At 36.9% G+C, this 23,821-nt stretch overlaps 3 protein-coding genes and 1 non-coding gene across 6 annotated transcripts; 2 read left to right on the plus strand and 2 right to left on the minus strand.

Moving 5' to 3' along the window:
• Window positions 1-1,552: 1,552 nt before the first annotated feature.
• On the minus strand, window positions 1,553-8,193 carry nit1 (nitrilase 1). Of its 2 annotated transcripts, none has more exons than XM_030161587.1 (6): window positions 8,003-8,193; window positions 6,151-6,384; window positions 4,527-4,630; window positions 4,265-4,401; window positions 2,524-2,649; window positions 1,553-2,379 (listed from the first exon to the last, which is right to left on the minus strand). In XM_030161587.1, exons 1-6 carry the CDS (start codon window positions 8,089-8,091, stop codon window positions 2,113-2,115), a joined length of 957 nt encoding a protein of 318 aa, XP_030017447.1. In that variant the 5' UTR covers window positions 8,092-8,193; the 3' UTR covers window positions 1,553-2,112. The 2 variants fall into 2 exon arrangements, with proteins under 2 accessions (XP_030017447.1, XP_030017446.1); XM_030161586.1 differs by having other exon boundaries at window positions 6,151-6,399.
• A 1,755-nt stretch (window positions 8,194-9,948) lies between these two features.
• Window positions 9,949-15,312, plus strand: pfdn2 (prefoldin subunit 2). The gene is made up of 4 exons (XM_030162755.1): window positions 9,949-10,064; window positions 12,439-12,527; window positions 13,163-13,286; window positions 14,432-15,312. The coding sequence occupies exons 1-4, from the start codon at window positions 9,984-9,986 to the stop codon at window positions 14,621-14,623; spliced, it is 486 nt and encodes a 161-aa protein (XP_030018615.1). The 5' UTR covers window positions 9,949-9,983; the 3' UTR covers window positions 14,624-15,312.
• Window positions 15,313-16,532: 1,220 nt separating this feature from the next.
• Window positions 16,533-16,614, minus strand: trnas-gcu (transfer RNA serine (anticodon GCU)). Its single transcript has one exon. It is a non-coding gene; the product is annotated as a tRNA-Ser (tRNA).
• A 270-nt stretch (window positions 16,615-16,884) lies between these two features.
• Window positions 16,885-23,240, plus strand: b4gat1 (beta-1,4-glucuronyltransferase 1). Of its 2 annotated transcripts, none has more exons than XM_030161957.1 (3): window positions 16,885-17,992; window positions 18,710-19,012; window positions 22,712-23,240. In XM_030161957.1, exons 1-3 carry the CDS (start codon window positions 17,192-17,194, stop codon window positions 22,901-22,903), a joined length of 1,296 nt encoding a protein of 431 aa, XP_030017817.1. In that variant the 5' UTR covers window positions 16,885-17,191; the 3' UTR covers window positions 22,904-23,240. The 2 variants fall into 2 exon arrangements, with proteins under 2 accessions (XP_030017817.1, XP_030017818.1); XM_030161958.1 differs by having other exon boundaries at window positions 16,885-17,981; window positions 18,699-19,012.
• The last annotated feature ends 581 nt before the right edge of the window (window positions 23,241-23,821 follow it).

Consider the following 23,821-nt stretch of genomic DNA (forward strand, 5'->3'; position numbering starts at 1 on the left):
ATATACGTGATATTATTGATGGAAGTATATTGGTGTACGGACACTACATGAATTTTGGTGAACAACACACCATTGAAAACATGCGGTGCGACGTAAACATCTGTTTGCCACATTGTTACCAAATTTTCTGCAGCCAGGGACCATACCGAAATCTGTCTAGTTGTGCACATTTAGTCATAATAATACTTAAATAACAGGTTCCCATTCTATTATTACAATTAAAGGGCTGTAAAAGAAGGGTTTTCAGAACAAAATGGTGGATTGCCTTAATACTGAAAATAAGAATTGATAATCAAACAGCTGTTCAACAAAAATGATCAGTAAATGAAAAGCAATGTGATGTGTGTATTTTGTAATAAAAAAAGACGCAGGAGTTGAGTAGAAATTATTTATTGTGTTACAAAACATTATGTACAATAATTTTGCTCTCTTATAACAATAAAATTGTGCACGTTTTCACTCTCATTGGGTCGCCATTTTATCAGTTTTTATCCGATTTTCTTTGAATTTGGAGGATTGCAAGATCTAGTAATAAGATGGCCAAAGAAACAGTTTGGGAATGGTTTTGGGGGGATCTTTGCAATACTGATTAATAACTGATGCAAATATACTTGTACCTTGATTGTGATCAGGCCGTATGCCTCAACTTATTATTTATACATGTACATTACACACAGCATTACATAAACATTTGGTAACAGGCAGAATATTGTTAAAATGTTGGAGTTTGGAACTGAAATTTGAACAATTTCTACAATATTCCATCTCTTATTATTAACACAACTGCAGATCACAGTGGATTCATAAATGCACCAAACATTTAGTAACAGGCAGAATATTGTTAAAATTACACATTTCAGGTTGTTCATCTTTGTTTTTATTTATGTATTTATTTGCATTTTATTGTGAAAGAATAGTTTTGTAAATGTAAATGTTTTCACAGTGTAATGTTTTGTTTTGTTTTTTCACTTACATTTTTTCCACATAATTTTCCACAAAGAAAATTTGTAGTTGTCATTATTTATGGGTTATTGTGTTGTTCTTTTTACTGTAGATCACATTAGTCTGTATGTGGAACCTGAACCAAAATGATTTGGACAACCTGGACTGTTCAGGTTCATTTTTGCACTTTCATCCTGCGGGCCGGAATGGAACCTTTGGCGGGCCAGATTTGGCCCCCAGGCCGCATGTTTGACACCTGTGTACTAGCAGCACCATAGGTCTGTGGTTTACACAGTCAAAAAAACACACAATGTCCATACCACAGATGTATTCCAAGTGGTTTATTTTCAGGATTTTGCAGGTAAACAACAACCAAGGCCTTTTGTGCTGTCTCTCCTGCTCATCTTGTCTGTTTAAAAAAAAAACAAAAAAAAAACACAGGCCCACCCAGGTGCATGATGGTCTAACTTGGTGCTGCCTTTTTATACCCAGGTGCCCATGATCTAAATCAGGGGTGTCAAACTCATTTTAGTTCAGGGGCCACATACAGCCTAATATGAAATAAAGTGGGCCGGACCAGTAAAATAAATAAACAATAAATGAAGTCAATAACCAATAAATTGACTGTTTAATTCCTCATTATAACCACATAATTTTTAACAATACAATATCTTTGCACACTTTTGTCTATTTCTTTATCATATTGATAGTTGTCTAGTACATATTGTACAAATTCCTGTTCTAATTGTGTAATTCTAATTGCATTGATAATTTCTTTCCTGCTACTTTTTTTATAATTACTTGAATGTAGCACCTATAATACGCAGTAATTCCCCTCTGGGATTAACCCTCTTGGGGCTGTAGTTTTGTTTTTTTTTCTTTTAATATTCAACTTTGATATGTAGATTTCAAAAAGCTGTTGTTTCATTCAGTTATGGTGCTTGATGCCATACTGCAACTTTGGCGCTTAAAGGATTAATAAAGTATTCTGATTCTAAACCATGCTCCAACTTTGTTTCAACTGATCTGAAATAATCATCCACAGAAGCTTATCCTCCAGATTCATTAAAGTCAGACCTCATTAGTCTGTAGTGATAAAGGACAAACCTACTCGTTCATTTATTGTCTTTTTAATAAACTCAGATGTTCAAACGGGGTCTTTTCTCTGGTTCACGTCTTCTCCAGACTGTGGTAAAAGCCGGTGTCTCTGCGGTGCTGTTGGACCGGCATGTTCCTCCTGGTGCTGCTCACTTTGTCCAGGTTGATCTCCACCATCACTAGGCCCGGGTTCTCCCCTCCGCAGTCGCCCACCACCTCCCCCCAGGGGTCCACCGCCACAGCATGGCCGTATGACGAGCGCTTGTCATGATGGCGACCCACCTGAGCCGCCGCTAAGACATAGCACTGGGTCTCAATCGCCCGTGCTCGCAGTAACACCTGTCAATACATGGGTGGGGTGGGGGGATAACTCAGCATTTATACAGAAAAAAGATCAAACAAGGGTAATTCCAACAAGCTGTCAGAGCAAATCTGCATTTTTACTCAAAACATTCTTTCTTTTCACACCATGAGCCGTCTCACCTCCCAGTGAGCTGCTCCTGTGGCGACAGTGAAGGCTGATGGGTAAGTCAAGATGTCAGCACCCTGTCTCTGCAAAGCTATCGATAATTCAGGGAATCTAAGATCATAGCAAATGCCCAAGCCGACCTAAGAAAACAGCCGAGGAAAAATGGTCAAACACACAAAGTCCTTCATGAGTACATTTTGGATGGAACATTAAAATTAGCTTAACCTGTGTATTCTGGTACTGCTTTATCAACATGTGTTGTTTTAAAATTACATTCTAATCCCAATTTCCCATTAGCATACCTGAGGAATCAGCAAACACCTATATGGACAAAAGTATTGGGACACATTGAATTCAGGTGTTTCTTTTCTAACAGGGGTCTGGGATATTGAACAATAACGATAAATGTCATAATATAGTTTTATATTGGGATAAATATCATTGCATTGGTTAGTTTGGTTTAAATTATCTTTGCTTCCAAAATGCCTCAGAGATGGTTTTTACTTAATTTATCTCAACACAGATTTTTGTTTTTTTCTTTTTAATCCATGACTGATTTTAAATGTATGACGGCATATTTGGGCCACATAAGAAAATAAAAACGCTTGTCACAACGAGAATTAAGTTGTAATATATTCGAGAATAAAGTCATAATATAGTGAAAATACGGAGTTTAAAAAAAACAAACAAAACGCATTTAACGAAAATAATTTTGTACTTTTATGAGATTAAATTTGTAATATTTGAAAAAAAAATTGACAGTTTCCAGTTACAAGCAGCAACTTTCACTTCTGTTGGACCGGACGAACTCCAAATGAAAGTAAAACCTCACAAAATGTTCCAAGTTCTCCATTATGCAACGAGTGGGTATGATGTAATTCTCGGAAATTATGATATTTTTCCCTCCTGTTTGTATTCTCGTAATATTATGGCTTTATTCTCGAAATATAACTATAAGCTCATTAAAGTATGACATTATTTTCATTGTTTTTTTTTTTAAACTACGACTTTATTCTCATTATATTATGACTTTATTCTTGAAATATTACAACGTTATTCTCGTAGTGACAAGCATTTTTATTTTTTCATGTGTCCCTAATACATCGTCATATAAATGTTGTACCTCTAAATTTCTAACATATTTTTCATGTTCTGACTGTAAATAATAATTTTCTACCACAACTAACCATCTACTTTCTTCACATCTCAATGAGGAAGAAAAACTCATTGAACTTTAACAAAATATTGATGCTTATAAACTACATGGACAAACATTTTGGGACACATCATGTCTACAGCTGTAAGATGTCCTGTCCATACTGATTTAACATACAGTATAAACATCAGTATTTCCTTAAAGTTTAATGGGAGATTTTTCTTCCTACGTGAGCTATTTATCACAATATAAAACTATATTATTTCATTCATCATTATTTTGTATCCCAGACCAATGTTAGAAAACAAACATCTGAATTCCACGTGTCCCAATACTTTTGTCCATATGGTGTACTTCAAGGTAGTAGCTAATAAATCAGACCTCATAGAAAATTTCAAAGTTTCAGTCCTACACTTAGCAATAAAGCAATGAATATGATCAACTGTATCAACACAAACTCTGATGTTCCATCATGTTTCCAGAGCTGAATTTTTTTTTTTTTTAATTTGGCTACCACTGTTGTTTTTCTGACCCAAGTGACACTGAACAGGAGTAAACCAGGTTTTACTGTCAGTGTCTAATATTTAACAGAATGACACCTTGCCAATGGGAGTTTGGACTGGTGGTACAAGGGACGGTCCAGGAATGGTGAAGGCACTTTCTTTGAGGGACACTCCTTTATCTGTCAGTTCCACATCGAACAAATGGGCTTTTCTGTAGACTGAAACGATGTCACCTGAGGATGGAAGAGACAGTTTTCAGAGGGTCCATGTTTATCTACTACAGGAAGCAGCAGAAGATGAGACAAACAAGGACTAAAGGGCCAGCTGGAATGGGTTCGATACCATGAACAGACACTACCTGTATTATTTATTATGATGTGACTGTTATAGATTCTTCGGTCACTCTCCCAGTTTTGTCCTCTTTCATGAAATCCACCAAGAGACAACCACACATCTAACCTCCTGGAAAACACAAGGTTTTGTTCATGCATAAACAAGTGACTTACTGAGTGTTTATAACCATATCATATGAAGGACTGCAGGGATGGTGTGTTTGGGCTGAACATACACTATATGGACAAAAGTATTGGGACACATTGAATTCAGGTGTTTCTTTTCTAACAGGGGTCTGGGCTAGGGCTGTGTGATGAATTAATTTTTCTGGGCTACTGTAGGCTCCTCCTCCTAACTGTGAGAGCGGTCTTTCACAGAAGTCTGTGTAATGACCACAGACCCTAAATCTGTGATGGGCCCACAGTAATGACACCAATGTAAGCCGTGGTCCACGCACAGATCCCCCAATTCAAATATAACCACATGGGGATCACTCATCTTATGTAGGGGGGTAAGAAAATATCAGTTCTGCAATATATCGCAATATTTCATTTCACAATACTGTATCAATATTTAAAAGTACTGTATCGATATTTTTAGGTATTTATTCAAATGCAGATATTGTGGAGGTTCCTTTTTGTTTTTCTTTTTTGTTTATATTTTATTTATTATTATTTAATACTCTTTTACTAAATAATGTTAGTTCCTTTGTTGGGATTGCACAAAAATAAAGTTATGATGTTAGTTAGTTCTGAACTAATAGAATATGAACATTTGAACAGGATCTTAAACTGTAACGTCTGTAAAACATCATTTCAGTTTGAACACAGGAAAATGTTGTGATATAGCATTAGATCCTGTTCTGATCAAATAAAAATGTGTTTAGTATTTGTACAGATTTCTGGTGTAAATCAATTCTTCAAGGAAAAAATCATTCAAAAAAAAGAAACAAAAAATTGCCTTTTTAACAGTATCATGATATATTGTAATATATTATATCATGATCCTAGTTTTGTGATTTGTATAGTATCGACAGATTCTTGCCAATACACAGCCCTAATCTTATGTGGTCCACGCATGACTGATGCCTGTCACTGACTTACATTGGTATTACTTCTGTGGGCCCAGCACGGAATTTTCAGGGATTCCGCAATACCATCACAGATTTGAGGTAGGGAACAGTGCTTTGCGTTGCAGGCTGCTTATGAAAACGACATGCTGACTTCTGTTGTCTTTCGTAGTTTTACCCAAAAATCAAAATCGAAAATCAAGTTTTTAGAGGAAAAAAGTCAGGATTTTATTTTTGGCCAAAATCGTGCAGCCCTATTCTGGGATACAAAACAATAATGACAAATGTCATGATATAGTTTTATATTAGGATAAATATCATCTCACTTAAGAAAAATATCCCATTAAACTTTAAGCAAATATTGATGTTTTTATCTCAAATCAGCATGAACAGGACATCCTACAGCTGTGGCCATGATGTGTCCCAATATTTTTGTCCATATAGTTTATAAATATCAACACTTCTTTAAAATTTAATGGGAAATTTTTCTTCCTAAGTGAGATGTGAAGAAAGTAAATAGGTATTACATTTACATTATCTATAAATGTCTGTTTCGCTGACAGACAGACAGCAGACCTACCTGGCCAGCTCTTTGTATCGTGAGACTGTGTCTCCTTCCAGATCCTGGGACAGGGACAGTGTCTCCTCTCTGCTGGATCCGATGTAATCAAAGCCCTCAGGTAGAAACACCATGCCGGCCCCTCGCCCTCTGGCCTCTTCCACTAACTGTTTACAGGCGGAGAAGTTGGCTTCTACGTCTGGAGTGGCCGTCACCTGACAAACAGCAGCCAGTGGATGAGGGGACGTGGACATCCTGCACAAACAAGGGCTTTTGAAGACATTTATTGGAAAACATTTTCATTTCAAGCAAATATGTAATGTGACTGTGTTAGATATGAGAGTATTTTACCTCACTGTTTAAAAAGTTCCTAAACTGCTAAAAAATTAGCAAATGTCGTACAAGACATAAGATGGAAACAATGTAAAAAAAAAAAAAAATCCAACAGGATAAAAACGCAATAAAAGACACAACAAAAAACCTAACGACAAACACTTAAAATAATTTGATTTTGTGATGGAGTGTTTATTTTATTGTATTTCATTTATTTATTTGGGTTTAGTGTCACAGTGACGCAATGTTTAAGTAAAGAAAATATGTCCAATCTGAGTTCTCATTAAACAAGATGACAACAAAGCGACAAAAGTGTAAATCATAAAAGACCAAAAATAATCTTTTAAACTCTTTTAGATTGTTTTTTTCCTTATTGCAGCTTGTACACTGTTTCTGCCTTATTCAGGGCTTTAGAACTTTTTTTTTTTTTGTCTTGTTGGAGTGTTCATGTTTTTGTCTTGTTACATCATTTGCAGCTTTTTGGAAACTACAAATAACCATGTAGTTTATTCAAATTTAATTTCCACATTTTTCAAAAATGAAAACTAAAAATCAGCTTTTGAACTTTATAGAGATAATGATTTGTCACTAGTCACTAAACACTGACATGGGAAGGTCTTAGATGTTCCAACATGACAATGACCTAAAACACAAAGTCAAGTCCACCTGTCACTGGCTACGGCAGAAATAAGTGAAGGTGAAGGATAGGGATGTAAGAAAATATCGGTTCTGCAATATATTGTGATATTTCATTTCACAGTATTGTATCGATATCAAGAAGTACTGTATCGATATTTTTAGGTATTTATTCAGATACAGATTTTGTGGAGGTTCATTTTTTTATTTTATTTATTATTAAATAACTCTCTTTTATTAAATAATGTTAGTTCCTTTGTTGGGATTGAACTAGAATAATGTTCTGATGTTAGTTCTGAACTAACTAACTTGTAAATTAAGAACAATGGGGGTGTGGGTGTGTGTGGGGGGGGTCTTCATAAATCTACATTTGTGTATAAATTGTTTGGCCATAATAATCAAAGTGTTCTACATAATTTCTCTTTTTCTGTTTTCCATTATAACTCCAAACTTAATGTCTTTGTTTTCCAGTTTGGGTGACTGAGTGTCCTTCTCAGATGTCCATTTTTCAAATGTTGTCCAAAATGTCCTGGTGCATGGGCAGTCCAAAAATAAATGTTCTAAAGATTCGATTTCAAATTCACATAAAACACAATTATTTTTCTCAATATTAAATCTTTGTCTCATGAAGTCATTGCAAGGATAGATATCCTTTAGTGTTTTAACATGAGTTTCTTTCACTTTTGGGGGTATGGGGGTTAAAAGCATGAGTAAAACTTCAAACATTTTATCTGTAAATATGACCTTATCTTATGGGGAAGAGCTCAGTATGTTTTAATTCAAGTTTTGATGCATTTATTTTCCAGCTCATAGGAATACTTTCACATTGTAACCCTACATGTCAGACTGTTTTAAAGGTTCCAGTAGGTGTTGGCTGTCAAAGCAGACCTGCATAAACACATACCTGTTCTGCAGGTGGATCCTCTGTGTGAGAGCTGATGAACAGGACAAATACTGCACAGATGGTTTCAAAATGCACCTGAATGTCAACATTGGATCAAACAGAATCACCCTTATCCTTCAGTCCATGTTACAAACTACCGCTTGGTTTATTATTCACTTGACAGCAGGAGTCACATGGGTTCCTTCTTCTTCATCTTCTCTCCTTTTTGGCAGAGTTCATCCTAAAAAAAGGAAACCACACCCCCTGCTGGACAGTTTCACACCTGTCACAGTAATACTGTGGGTGCACTGGAGACTGGGACATGACAGAGCAAAAATATATGAGAGCGGAAAAAATTCCAGTGGAATAAATAAATAAAAATAATGATATGATTAATTAAGGCAAAGTAAAGGAGGGACGCAAAAATTACAATAGAACTTAATCATAATATAAATTATAAAATGATAATAGTGTCTGTCTGTGGAATGACTAAAAATATAATATGGCAAAATATATGACAACTTTTTTTTTTTTTTTTTTTTTTTTTTTTACAGTGGACTAGATAAATAAAATTATAATAAAGTGATATAATTAACTGCATGATGCATAAAAACACAAGTGTAATTAGGGGTGTTAGAAAATATCAGTTCTGCAATATTTCATTTCGCAATACTGTATTGATATTAAAAAGTGTTGTATCGATATTTTTAGGTATTTATTGAAATGCAGATATGGCAGAGGTTCATTTTTGTTGTTGGTTTTTCTTTATTGTTTATATCTTATTTATTATTATTTAACACTGTTTGATTAAATAATGGTTATTTCAATCATCCTAAAAGCACTTTTTACTGTCTGAGAGAGGCAGATGTTAGTTCCTTCGTTGGGACTGAACTAAAATACTGTTCTGATGTTAGCTCTGAACTAATAGAATATGAACATTTGAACAGGATCTGAAACTGTAATGTCTGTAAAACAGAATTTCAGTTTGAACACAGGAACATTTTGTGATATAACATTAGATCCTGTTGTGATCAAATAAAAATGTGTTTAGTATTTGTGCAGATTTATGGTGTAATTCAATTCTTCCAGGAAATAATCTTTTTTTTTTTTTTTTTTTGCCTTTTTAATAGTACAGTGATATATCGTGCTGTGATCCTAGTATTGTGATTTGTATCGTATCGCCAGATTTTTGCCAATACACAGCCCTAAGTGTAATGCAAATAAAGGGGTGACACAAAAATTTAAATACAACTTCACCATAATATAAACTGCAAAAAACAATAATATACCTGTCTACCCCCCCCTCCCAATTATCTTTTTCCCCAATAACATATGCTGTATGTCATAACCAAATATGCAAAAAAATTAATAAATATGTAAATATATTCATATTTCAATTATTCATTTTAAAATTAATTACAGTTTATTTAAACATTAATTTTCTATAGTTTTATGTGCATTTCTAAGAATGCAAGTGTTAAAATTTTACGCATTACCTACATTTGACAGAGTGTATAAATGTTTACTTTTGGTCCAGTTGTATTTTATTTATTCAGAAACACGTTATTACTTACTTTACTCAAATGAAACCTCCTTGTTACAGAAATGTCAGAAACAAATAAATATTCCCCATGCAAATAAACTGTACACATTTATAGCAAAAATTAACCTTTACTAAACCCCTTGTTTTTTTATTTATTTATTTTTTGTTTTATACCTCTCTCATTCCTTCATTCATTTTGTAATAGCTGTATCATTGCTATAGAAACATGATATACACTGTGCAATATTTTTTTCTGTCTGAATTTTCATAGGTGTGAATTTACATTAAATTGTAAGATATTGGTGCTTTCGTGTGGGTTGTCATTGTTCTTGCAATGTTGTTTGTTTCAGTTTAAAAAAAAAACAACATTATTCATGTCTGTCTTTCTTGTCTTGGTTTTTAAACAGGCACTATATCAGACATCCTCTCGGGGGTCCTTCACAGCAACACCCTTCCAAGATGGCAGCCAACAGTAGCAGCACGGGTAGCAAATCCAGCAACAGCGGCGGAGGAAAACAGTCCGGTCCGTCAGCAGAACAGGTATCTTCATGCCCATATCAGTCAGTTTTAGTCTTTATCATCTTGTTCGTGACTTTTCAGTGGCGACAGGTGAATTTAAAAGGCCCAGAACTGCCGCGCAGCTAGCCGAAGCTAACGTTAGCTTCCCTATCGCCATCATCAGGCTCCCATCCCACTGTCTGAACGCACAAAGCCACAAAAACCTGAATTATATTTACACACACAGTCACATGTGACAGAGGCTGCAGCTGGTTGTAACGTGGTTTGTAGAAGTCTTATTTTTCTGCTGAGAGAGTGTGCTTTCACTTATATATTTAGTCAGTCACACTAAATCTTTTGACAGTGGAGGAAGCTATTTTTAACACACCACCCAAATTCACTTTTACTAATGTTGAGCACACTGCGGACTAGTGAGTCCATGAAGCCAAATGCGTAATCTTATATTAACTACAAATAGAGCCCATTAGTTTTCAGATTTTTTTATATTAGTTGTGTAAAAGTATAAAATGTTATGTTAGAAGTATATATGAAGGCTCTAAGTAAGACCTCTTATATCAGAGTTAGATTCTTGATAAATGACACTGGCTGACATTAGGAGACTTTACTCTGATACCCAGAAATCAGTGCAACCAACTGCCTTTAGAAGTCACCTACAGTCGTGGAAAAAATTATTAGACCACCCCTTGATTTCTTCATTTTAATACTTGGTACACTTGTTTGGACAAATATAATGATAGCAACAAAAATAGCTCATAATAGTTTAATTTCAGAGCTGATATCTATCCATTCTCCATGGTTTTCTTGATAATAACCAAAATCACTTCAGTTCTTCCATCAATATCTATGGCATTGTACTGACAAAAACAGTGCTTTTAGGCATTCCATGTTTTCTTTTCTGTCTGTTTTAGTCACATGATACACCCAGGAGTTAATACTGGATTGCATAACCATTGTTTTTGAGGACTTGATGGTCTAATCATTTTTTTCAAGACTGTATTTAGTAGAGTCCACTTCAGTCTCAGTATAAAAACAGCTGTTCTGTGAAGGCCTAAGAGGTTTGTTGGAGAACACTGAACAAACAGCATCTTGAAGAAAAAGGAGCACACCAGATTGATCAGGGATAAAGTCAAGAAGTTTCAAGCAGTCATTATAAAAACATGACAAAGCACTGTTCAGTCCATCATCTGAAAATGGAAAGTATATGGCACAACTGCAAACCTACCAACACATGCCTGTCCACCTAAACTGACAGGCCAGACAGGGAGAGAATTAATCACACCCATGGTAGCTCTGGAGGAACTGCAGAGATCCATAGCTCAGGTGGGAGAATCTGTCCACAGGCCATGTAGAGGACACAGCAAACATGTGGAAGAAGGTGTTCTGGTCAAATGACACCAAAATTACATTCAAAATGTCATGTGTGGCAAAATTCTAACACTGCACATCAGCCTAAACACACCATCCCCACCGTGAAGCATGGTGGTGACAACATCAGGGAGTGGGGATGCTTTTCTTCAACAGGAACAGGCAATCTGGTCAGAGTTGAATGTAATATGGATGGAGCTAAACGCAGGGAAATCCTGGTAGAAAACCTGTTAGAGGCTACAAAAGTCTTGAGACTGGGGTGGAGGATCACCTTCCTCCAGGACAACAACCCTAAACCTACAGCCAGAGCTACAACAGAAAGGATTAGATCAAAGTAAATCCATGTGTTAGACAGGCCCAAAGTCCAGACCTGAATCCTACTGAGAATCTGTGGCAAGATTTGAAAACTGCTGTTCAGACGCTCTCCACCCAATGTGAACGTGACCTATTTTGCAAAGAAGAATGGGCGGGAAAAAAATTATATATATATATATATATATATATATATATATATATATTTTCCTTCCACTTCACAATTATGTGCTACTTTGAGTTGAGTTGGTCTATCACATAAAATCCAAATAAAAAATGTTTAATTTTGTGGTTGTAATGTGGGGGCTTATAATTTAGCAAGGCAATGTACTTATTAAGTACTCATCCAACTTGTTTCGTGTTGTAAAGGTGAGAAAGTACACATTCAGAAATGTACTCAAAGTATACCATTCAAAAGTAGATGTATCTGCATGGTCTTTGGTGCCATTTTAGTGTTGTTGAATAAACACTAATCCTGTGTTTTTAGCCGGTCCAATATTTTGCATTATCATCTTGTGTATTTTACATAATTTTCATGTATTTACATAGTTTTAGATTTTTTCAATAGTTTAATTTCTTAAATAGATTGTGCCTTTTAATATGGTTTTCATCTTGTTATACTCGTATCTGATTTTCATTTGTGGATTCACCTGGGATCATCTTTTCTATGTTAATGTTTCATCCATATGTGTGTTGTTGTCGACTGTTTGTGTGGCAGGTGGTCGCTACATTTCAGAGGATGCGTCAGGAGCAGCGTAGTATGGCATCTAAAGCCGCAGAGCTGGAAATGGAGATCAACGAGCACAGGTTGGTAGCCTAAAGGCATCATGACAAATATTTCAAATGTAATAATTTGCCCAACAAAACATGTAAGTTTTGAAAAAGACTGAATACGTTTCTAGAATAAAGGGTTAATTTAGAGCTGTCAAACTCCTTTTCTTTCAGGTTCCACATTCAGCCAAGTGGGCTGTAGTAGTAAAAATTGTCTATAAGTAATGACAACTCCAAATTTTTCTGTTTTAGTGAAAAAGAAAAATAAGAAAAACAAGTGCAATTTTAACAATATTAGTCTTCAACTTACCATTTATACATGTGCATTACAGATGAGATCCGCAAAGGCACAAAACATTTAGTAACAGGAAGAATATTGTTAAAATTGCACTTGACAGTTCAGTTGGTTCATACTGCATGTGGAACCTGAACTAGAACAAGTTCGACCCTTAGCTGTTAATATCTTCAGTGTAATTTTTTGCACTTTTCAAATTCATTAGGTGGGCCAGATTCAAACCTTTGGTGGGCTGATTTTGGCCCACAGGCCGTATGTTTGCCACCCCGGGTTAATTCATAATGACAATCGTGGATACTTGGAGCCCTGGCTCAGTTATCACACCACACTTGGCTGATTGTACCATTTACACACACTGTTTTTCTTCGTTTTCCAGCTTAGTAATCGACACTTTGAAGGAGGTGGATCCCTCAAGGAAGTGCTTTCGTCTAGTAGGGGGTGTCTTGGTAGAGAGAACTGTAAAAGAAGTTCTGCCAGCCTTGGAAAACAACAAAGAACAGGTAATAATGAAGAAAATAAAGCAAAGCACAGCACCAGGTACAGTGTCATTCTGTAGGCTATGTCATTGAGATGGAAACCATGGAAACGGATCAATCATCAAATGGAACAAGTCTGATAATAGATACCCTCGAAGTTTACAACAAATAAGATGATGTCTGTATTTCAGTGAGACAAATACAAACCACAGAGATTCTGTGATAGGATTTTTCTAATATTTTGTAACATTATAGAACCCAAATGATGAGTAGATATTCCAGTGGAAATAAGACCCCATCAATGCCCTCACACTAAACATGTGACACTGGCATTTTCAACCTTATCTCTGAGGGGTATTCCAAAGGAAATGACAAGATATCAAAAATATATGACAGATATAAACTGCTTGTCTACATTTGCTCTGAGGTAAAATGCTAACATTCGCTAACTTAGCACACCATTTTAAAACCAGCATTACAGGTGTTTCCTACCTCAAAGTTAATACATAAATATTTTATCATTAACATTTAACTCTTTGATTACCAACAACTGTGTACTTCCATACGGTGGCTAACATTAGTCTGATGTCATTGATCACATTACATGCGTATTGCAACTGTGGGATTTTAAGACCGAAAACCACCACTCAGACGAGTTGCTCAAATACGAAATGCTCTGTTTATTTCAAGGCTTCATTTGTGTACAGATAAGAGCCCACACAGCAGCCAAGGACAGTGGGGGTGTGAGGAGAGATCTGTCAGCCATTCACATGGAAAGTACTTTTATACCCAAAGGTTTCTATGTCAGGCACTTACTACACACAGTTATGATAAGGGTTCACACACAGGATGACGTTTAGTAAGACCATAACAGATTAGGGCACTTACATCAGACTAAATAGTAATAAGAACAAAAGGACATAGGCTAATTTCTCTGTCAAATGTATGTGCAAATGTAACAGGGTAAACATGCATGTACCAGTGTGATATATGATGTCTGAAATGGTTGATGTCCATGTTGTTGTTTATGTATACTGTACTATGATTCACTCTTGAACCGTATTTGGAGGCTGTTAACGGAATTGCCCACTGTGGGATAAATAAAGTTATCTTATCACTTGGTAATTTTTTCCTTTTATAATAACCCTCTTTTTTTTTTCTCCCCACAGATTTCCAAAATAATCGAGTCCATCAACACACAGATGCAGAGCAAAGGGCGGGAACTGACGGAGTACAGGGAGCGCTACAACATCCGATTGGTCGGAGAGGGAGAAGCAGAAACACAGGGCCAATCAGCAGCAGCTTCTAGAGACAGCGAAGGAGGCGCCTCCAAAAGTGGAGCTGGGGTTCTGGTGTCGTAGTCTGCAGTAACAAAGGGGAGGGGGTGACGTTCTCTGCCGTACTGACCATACAGTTGGAGTCACAAAATCTGAGTTTAAATGTGCAACAGTGTACACAGTTATGTGTTTGGATTTCTGCTGATATTGCTGCATTTTGTATTTCAGTTATTTGTAACAAAGGTCTTAAATTAGCTTTTTAGTGAAGTTGTCATTTTATTGCTGCAACATTTTGGCATACTTTGAGTAAATAGTTCAGTCAATGCATTTTAGAATGAAAGTGTCTGGTTCAAATGGTTAACAATAACAGTAATTGCATGTCTCACATGCTTTTGCATTTTCTAAACTTAAGATTTTGGACTTCCGACTTTAAAATGAGGAAACATAATGGTTAGAGGGATGTCACCCTTACCAAGGCATAGCAGGTCCTGAAAGGCATTTTCACCACTGGAACAAGACATACTGTAAATGTTTCCATGTTCCACGGTACAAAAGTTGAAGAATTCTCCACATATATGCCATTCACAGAAAGGCTGATGTAAACGCAGGTGAAAATCCTGATTTGCAGCCACTTCTCCAGAACCAGAATTTAATCTGATGGAATCCAAGTGAAAAATGCCTGCGAGGACCTGGTTTCCACTGTCTGTGTAGTTAAAAGGACAAACGTGTTTGTTTTTGTTTATGGTCAATAATTAAAGAATGTCACCGTTGTGCTTTCTTGTGTGATGGGTTTTATTCTTGTTCTGACCTGACACAGAGCACCTCACAGGAATGACTTGGGCTGGGTAAAAAAAAATATATAATTGATCTTAGATTGATTTTGTTTTAATTTTGTGTTATCGATTAATAGTGGATGAGATCGATTTTTCAGAGCAGGACCGGGAGTACGCAGAAGCACGACTGGCTCCGTCTGTGAACCCCTGGAGAAGAGGGGCGTCCTGGTGTCGCTTTTCAACAGCTGTGGCGTGGAAAGGATGCAAAGGAAGGAAGGGTGGGGAAAAGCCCCAGTGTGAAGGAACTGGACTGGACTGAGGTTCTCCGAGGCGAGTCGCGGAAGCCGGTCGTTCTTGGAATGATAACTTGGATCCATACTATCACCTATGGCTGAGTATGGAGTGAGTTAGCTAACCCCCCAGTAAGTAGAAGCCACCAGCCATAAAACACAATAAAGATGACGGAGCAGTCTGGTCTGTTCTGAGCTACTGTACAAACATGGACATGTTTGTGTCCTGTTCATGATTTCAGAGCAGATTCAGCTCCTTCTGCTGAAATGTCAGATTTATTTCCTTTCTACTATCAATATTGATACCAGTATTGATGTGTTGTATGACTGCAGTAGTCAAATAATCAGGTTACAACTCAAAATTGTACTTTGGTATCACTAAATTAATCTGAATCGAATCAATATTGAACTGAATCGAATCTGTTGAACTGAATCGAATCGTGATTAATCGATTCAGAACCTTATGAATCGAAATCAGATCGATTAGGGAAATTGGCCATGATACCCAGCCCTAGTAAAGACTGAATATCTCTGAATACTACTGCAGATAGATAAGCATGACAAACTAAAAATAGAATACAAGACAAAAAATAGAACACATGCAAACACTACATTATCGGAAGCAAAACTGTAAAAACAACTGGTAAAAGCAGTAAGGTTGTTGCACCTCACTATGTGATTGTCTGGATTTTTTAAAAATAAACTAATATGTATGAGTAAAATAGACTGTGTTTAGTAGGATGGAGGTGCATAAATAACAAGAGCATAATGTTTATGACGTCAGTGTTTTAACATCAGATATAAACAGAACACTTTTATATGGTCGTAAAATATATGGGCGTGGTTACTTGGATGTCTTTTTTTTTAAACTTCTCGCTGATCGATGTCTGTAGATGAGATTTTTGAAGAACAAATTAAAAACATTTCATTCGACGAGGATGGGATTCGAACCCACGCGTGCAGAGCACAATGGATTAGCAGTCCATCGCCTTAACCACTCGGCCACCTCGTCTTATGAGATACAGCACAAGGGGCAACTACTTCTTAAAATTAGACAAAATCTAAACAATAATGTGTCCACACAACTGGGTGACGTTTAGTTATTTCTATTTTTCCACAACTGCTTATCTAACATAAAGTGTACTGACATTAACATGGCGCATTACACCCCCCCCCCCTCCTTTAAAAGCGATGCTAACAGTTAGCTTAGCAAATCCTAAAACGCAACCAGATTGAGCTGCGCCTTTTTCCGGTCATTACGGTTTTGACGTAAACTGTGCGCAGCTGTCGCAGCAGCAGCAGCAGTAGCCTGTACTGGGAAAATCTGTAGTGTTTACATGGAGATAACTACACATCGGCCTTTAACGTCGGGTCATTTATGTTGTCGATCGCTATAAGAACGGCCGCGCTGCCTCCTAAAATAACACTATGCAGCCACAGAGTCGTCGTATTTCCAGACTAATTGTTTTCGGTGTTAGCCTGATGGCACAGACGTAGGGGCCGTTAGCTGGGACGGTGTGTCTGAAACAGGCAGCGGAGGAAGGGGCCAGTGTTCGGACCTGCTTTGTACTCAGTGCCAGTCCCTCTAAATGCATCTGTCCAAGAAATGTTCGGTGTTTAAAGTGGTGCTGAGTGCTCTGCTGATAGTGGCGCTTCTGCAGCTCATATACTTGTCCTTCTTGTCCAAGTTTCACGGTAAGCAGCAGCGGTACCGGTACTCGGAGCTGTTCGGAGGCTCCGGGGTCAAGAAAAATGCGCACCCCGATAAAAACACGCGGAAGGAGCGGCTGCGGTACTCTCTGTCCACCGGCGGCATCTTCGACAGCAGCGGCCAGTACCGGATCTACAAGAACCTGATCAAAAGTGATGTCACCGCCAACCAGAAGCCCGGGTCCGACCCCAGCTCCGGGGTTCTGACCCTAGCCACGCACACGACTATCAACAACCTGCACCACCTGGAGTCTCTGCTGGACAGGTGGCAGAACCCTCTGTCTGTGGCCATCTTCGCCCACGGGCAGGATGTGAAGTTCGCCACAGCCCTGGTGTACGCCCTCAGCTTCTTCTGCCCGCAGATCCAGGCTCTGGTGGACTTCCACCTGGTCTGCCTCTCAGGGGAGATGGCCAGTTTCCCAGAGCAGGACCGGGAGCACTTTGCGGGTCTGGAGGACTGCGCTTCTGTGTTCTCCAGACTGGAGACCCACAGGGATAAATACAAGAACTATGCCATCAGTGGAAACATCTCATACCCAAACAATCTGCTTCGGAACGTGGCTCGTGGAGGTGCAGAGTCCTCCTACATCCTGGTCATAGACATAGACATGATGCCCAGCGCAGACCTCCACCAGCAGTTCCTGGCTCTGATCATGAAACGTGAACCAGGTACCGATGAGGTTTTTTTTGTTTTGTTTTTTTTGGTGGTGATCCAGATCACTGTCTGGATCCAGGAATTTTTGGAATGATTCTTTTTATATTTATATATTATTTACCATTTGCCAGTTTTACAAAGATGAAGATCTTCAGCAAATAATAACAAACTGTGCAAGGAATGTAAAATTACAAGTATTTAACGTAAAACATTACAAACATATCACATAACTTGCCAGGGGGTGTAAGGGTTTACAAAAAAATGCCAAAATGTATACAGATGTTTACAGTTCTTGTTGCCTTTTGAATAAGAGAAAATTTGAGTCGATGTACTGTTTGACCTCACTGTGAAAGGCAACAAAAGAAGTTTTTTGATGAGAGAACTTGCATTTGTGATTGTGGAATTTTGCCAAAAGAATGACACGGTTAGTAATGAATGTTTCACTAGAATTGGTCTTATTTCTATTAACATCAAAGAGGCCAAAAAGCACATCTCTCCAAAACAACTTGAAATCTTTTTCAATGTATCTAACAACAAAATTATAAAAATCAAACCAAAAGCTTTGGACATCCGGGCAGCGCCAAAATAAATGAGAAACTGTTTGTGTTCACAGAACAGGAAGTGCATTTCACATCAGTGTCTCTTTTGAATCTTTTAACGATATGATCATTAGATGAGCAAAACTTATGAATTATTTTATACGAAATTTCTCTAACTTTGTTGCTCAACAGGTACAGATGAGGTGTTTGTTTTACCTGCGTTTGAGATCCGCCATGCCCGGAAGTTGCCCGGTACGAAGGCAGAGCTCGTGCAGCTGTACCAGGTCGGAGAGGTTCGGCCGTTTTACGAAGAGCTGTGTTCCAGGTGTCAGGCCCCGACCAACTACTCCCAGTGGGTCAACAGCCACGTCAGGGGGGCCACGGCTCTAGAAGTGGCCTACACACTCACCTGGGTGGACCCCTGGGAGCCCTTCTACATCGGACCTCGAACTGTGCCACTATATGATGAGAACTTCAAGCAGTACGGGTTTAACCGCATCAGCCAGGTCTGTACCAGAACCACTATTAGCCCTTTAGCCGTTAGCTTTCTTTGTTTTGTTTTAAATGTTCGATTTTTTTTTTAATCAAGATTCCAAAAATCTGTATCTTTTTAATGCTTAGTGATAAAAGCATTGTATAAATGTGGAAAAAAATATCCGGTGTGACCCACAGTTAATTATGGGAGTAAATTTACCGATCTAAATTAATCATCAGCCAGGTCTGTACCAGAACCACTGTTAGCCCTTTAGCCGTTAGCTTTCTTTGTTTTGTTTTAAATGTTCGATTTTGTTATCAAGATTCCAAAAATCTGTATCTTTTTAATGCTTAGTGATAAAAGCATTGTATAAATGTGGAAAAAAATATCCGGTGTGACCCACAGTTAATTATGGGAGTAAATTTACCGATCTAAATTAATCATCAGCAGGTCCGTACCAGAACTGCTGTTAGCCCTTTAGCCGTTAGCTTTGTTTGATTTGTTTTAAATGTTCGAATTTTGTTATCCAGGTTCCAAAAATCTGTATATTTTTAGTCCTTAGTGATAAAAGCATTGTGTAAATGTAAAACAATATCCGGTACGACCAAAGTTTACTATGGGAGTAAATTTAGTGATCTAGCTTAATTCATCAGCCAGGTCGGTACCAGAACCAGTTAGCCCTTTAGCCGTTAGCTTATTTGTTTTGTTTTAAATGTTCGATTTTGTTATCAAGATTCCAAAAATCTGTATCTTTTTAGTGCTTAATGATAAAAGCATTGTATAAATGTGGAAAAAATATCCGGTATGACCCATAGTTTATTATGGGAGTAAACTTACCGATCTAGCTTAATTCATCAGCCAGGTCAGTACAAAAACCAGTTAGCCCTTTAGCCGTTAGCTTTTTTTGTTTTGTTTTAAATGTTCGATTTTGTTATCAAGATTCCAAAAATATGTATCTTTTTAGTGCTTAGTGATAAAAGCATTGTATAAATGTGAAAAAACATCCCGTATGACCCAAGGTTTATTATGGGAGTAAATTTACCGATCTAGCTTAATTAGCAAAATGTGCGTCACAGTGCGGCGGCCATTTTGGCTTGCATAACTTTTCATAAAATTGAACTTTGAACATATTTACATGAACGTTTTTTTTTTTTTTTTTTTTTTTTGTCGTATCCATAAAATAAACAAGCTTAAATATTAGTATCAAGTAAAATGTAGTAAGTTTTTGTAGCTTTTTAGCCAAGCAGCAGAGTAGCCAAATCTGTCCTTTTCGATCAAAACTAAAAAATAATAATACATTTTATTTATATAGCGCTTTCAATCAAAGTGCTTTACAACACTGCAACAATAAAAGTGTAAATAAACTTTACTTACCAATTTACTAAACCAGCTCGGGACCACACCGTACAGATTAGATTTTCTTCATCACTTTGAATAGAAACATGCCCTGAAATGGTGTTAGGATTGAAGGGGCACATGTCTGCTATCTATGGGTGGGAGGTGGTAACAAGATTTGGTAATTCTTTCATTCATTCAGTTATATTGTTTGTCTTAATATTACAACTTTGGTGCTTAAAGGGTTAATATGGATGACAGTGATTCCAGTTTGTCTTCCTTGTCAAAGTATTTTCTGCTTCTCCATAACAGTGTTAATATCCACTTGAAGTGTCTCCTCTTTTGTGTCAGCATTTCTTCAGTGTTTCCCATTTTTTTAATCTGCTCTCAAGTCCTTTGACTGCGGCTCATTTCCTGCCAAAACACAACACACAAAGCCCTGAGATTCACTAACAAACACACTAGTAATAGCCTTCTGACTGTCATTTAGAGTCTGACACATAGAACAATAAGCATCAGAAAGTATTAGAAATAAATGTGGAGTTGTTCAGGCTTGTGGAAACATTCCGGTTTTAGGTTTAGAATCAGTCGTTCAGGTTTTACTGGATGTTTGTTGTGAATTTGATCCAGTAAAGTGATCATAAATTAAAACTTTAGTTTGTCGTCCCAAGTGAATTGTATCTTACCTTGGCCTGTGGTTCCTCAATTATATAAAATGGTACATGGAGGAAGTCTACACAGTTAATTTTAGGATGCGGTACTATCAGTATGATATCCCCAAGGAAAATACCATCAACAGTAGATAACTGAAATGGGATTTAACCCTTTCATGCATGAATTATAAGAACCTTAGTAAAGATTTTTTTTTCTCGAGTGTTTTTATTCCTTCCTAGACATGAAAAAAAACAATGCGATCGATTTTCTTTTTCATGGGGTTACAAAAATGTCCATGCATTTCATTTTTGAAGTAAAGAAATGTGTTTAAAACCCAATATCAGAAAGTACAGAAGAGGATTAGGGCCACTGGAAAAAAATACAATAAATTAAAATAAGGTTCAATATATGTATATTTTTAATTATTATCTTGGAAAAAAAAGTCAGAATTCTGAGATTAAAGTCAGAATTCTGAGTTTAAAGTCAGAATTCTGAGGGGAAAAAAGTCAGAATTTTGAGGAAGTAAAGTCAGAATTCGGAGTTTAAAGTCAGAATTCTGAGGAAAAAGTCAGAATTTTGAGGAAATAAAATAAGAATTCTGAGTTTAAAGTCAGAATTCTGAGGAAAAAAAGTCAGAATTTTGAGGAAATAAAGTCAGAATTCTGAGTTTAAAGTCAGAATTCTGAGGAAAAAAAGTCAGAATTTTGAGGAAATAAAATCAGAATTCTGAGTTTAAAGTCAAAATTCTGAGTTTAAAGTCAGAATTCTGAGTTTAAAGTCAGAATTCTGAGATTAAAGTCCAGTGGCCCTAATCCTGTTCCGTAAGAAAGTAAAACGAAAACAATGAAATAAAAACATTTTTAATGCTGCAAATCTGATGTTTTCTCCCATTTTAACATATTCTAATGCTAATTATTACTCACTTCATGGTGATAATGTGCAAAAAAACCTTTGTGTCTAACAAAAAACAAGTGATTTACACTCAGACATATTAGTGCAGATCGGTTTTATCAAGAACAGCAAAGTTACAGTAATGGTCTGAATGTCAGTGTATTATGGGATGGTGCATAAGCGTCCACTGTGTTGGCTGATTATGGAACTAAAACAACAAAACCATGAATATACAAGAGAACAGCTGGAGAAGAACTGTCCACTGGAGTGACCACTGTGCATGAAAGGGTTAAAGTTAGTTTCCTGTAATATTATAAAGATGGAATATTTATTCACAACTAAGACGAGAAGCTTATTTACTGTAACTGACTTGTGAGTATATTAGTGTATGTTTACTCACACTGATCACCCGGAATCAACGGTGGTATGTCACTTCTGCCCGGCAATGGCTGCTCCCCATAGGTTCTGCCCCCGCCCATAATTCACGTAATGTAAAAGTCCACTGTGGTGCATTTATGGTGATTTTTTTAAATTTTTTTTTGCTGAATTTGCCCCCCTATTGCTTGTAAGTAAAACACAAAGCACAGTTAATGTTGTAATCATGACTAGTACAGGTACACTTTAAGTCTGCTACTGTCTGTTTATGCCATTTATTTTCTCTCCCCTTTAGCATTCTTGTTGTCTTTATCTTTTTTTGGGTTTTGTTTTTCATCTGTTCGTCCTTCTTGCCGTCACCTTTCTTGACACCTTTCCAGTCACATGCTTGTTAAGTCAACCCTCTGCCATCTCTCACCTCATTTTTCTTCACCACTTCCCACTTTTATAACTGCCCTCTCTCCCTGTCTCCCAGGCCTGTGAACTCCATGTGGCTGGATACAAGTTTTCAGTGCTCAGCTCCGCTTTCGTGGTTCACCGAGGTTTTAAGATCCAAGGGGAGTTTCACCCCAGGAAGGACGAGGAGAACAAACGCAACCGGGTTCTGTTTCGCAACTTCAAAGAGGGCCTGAAAACGAAATACCCATCATCCACGCGAAGATGTTGAAAGAGTATTATCCCGAAGACATCCTGCCTTTTGGAGCCTCTGAAGGAAGCGGTGTTCTGCTGAAGTGACGGACATTTAATTTTATAACTGAAGTCAGATTTACATTATGTGGAAAAAAGTATCGGGACATGTTGAATTCAGGTGTTTCTTTTCTAACAGGGATCTGGGATACAAAACAATTATGACAAATGTCATAATATAGTTTTATATTAAATAAATATCATTGCATTGATTAGTTTTTTTTTGTAATTGCTCTGAATATTTTTCGTGTTTTGTTTATGAACTATATGGACAAAAATATTGGGACACATTATGGCTGCAGCTGTAAGATGTCCTGTTCATACTGATTTGAGATATAAACATCAATATTTCCTTAAAGTTTAATGGGAGAGTTTTCTTCCTCAGTGAGATGTGAAGAAAGTAGATGGTTAGTTGTGGTAGATAATAATATTTACAGTCAGAGCATGACGAATATTTGACAAATTTAGAGGTAGAACAAATAAAATCATAGTCATGGATAATAAAAAAAAAACAAAATCAGTGTTGAAGGACATTAAGTAAAAACCAACTCTGAGGCATTTTAGAAGCAAAAATAATTTAAACAAAACTAACCAATGCATGATATTTATCCCAATATAAAACTATATTATGATATTTGTCATTATTGTTTTGTATCCCAGACCGCTGTTAGAAAAGAAACACCTGAATTCAACATGTCCCAATACTTTTGTCCATATAGTGTAGCTTCAAGACAGGCTCCCCCTGCCAACTTGTAGTGATCATTAAGAAATAATGTTCTAGTTTTTTCTTATGTTCCAGCTATTTTTTTTTTTATTTTTTTTTATTGTTTTACTGCCAAGGTAGGAGTGCAACAAATCCGTGTATCATTCATTCATTCGTTTTTCAATTTAAAACCAA

This window comes from Sphaeramia orbicularis, chromosome 18 (assembly GCF_902148855.1).
Source record: "Sphaeramia orbicularis chromosome 18, fSphaOr1.1, whole genome shotgun sequence".
NCBI classification, from domain to species: domain Eukaryota; kingdom Metazoa; phylum Chordata; class Actinopteri; order Kurtiformes; family Apogonidae; genus Sphaeramia; species Sphaeramia orbicularis.

Coding starts and splice junctions, on each gene's coding strand:
- nit1 (XM_030161586.1), bottom strand. CDS start 8,091: ATGTTGACATTCAGGTGCATTTTGAAACCATCTGTGCAGTATTTGTCC. Junction 6,400..8,002: donor AGGATCCACCTGCAGAACAG/GTATGTGTTTAT, acceptor TGTCTTCAAAAG/CCCTTGTTTGTGCAGGATGT. Junction 2,380..2,523: donor CAGGAGCAGCTCACTGGGAG/GTGAGACGGCTC, acceptor ATGTATTGACAG/GTGTTACTGCGAGCACGGGC.
- pfdn2 (XM_030162755.1), top strand. CDS start 9,984: ATGGCAGCCAACAGTAGCAGCACGGGTAGCAAATCCAGCAACAGCGGC. Junction 10,065..12,438: donor CCGGTCCGTCAGCAGAACAG/GTATCTTCATGC, acceptor TTTGTGTGGCAG/GTGGTCGCTACATTTCAGAG. Junction 13,287..14,431: donor TGGAAAACAACAAAGAACAG/GTAATAATGAAG, acceptor TTCTCCCCACAG/ATTTCCAAAATAATCGAGTC.
- b4gat1 (XM_030161957.1), top strand. CDS start 17,192: ATGCATCTGTCCAAGAAATGTTCGGTGTTTAAAGTGGTGCTGAGTGCT. Junction 17,993..18,709: donor GTGAACCAGGTACCGATGAG/GTTTTTTTTGTT, acceptor GGTACAGATGAG/GTGTTTGTTTTACCTGCGTT. Junction 19,013..22,711: donor GGTTTAACCGCATCAGCCAG/GTCTGTACCAGA, acceptor CCTGTCTCCCAG/GCCTGTGAACTCCATGTGGC.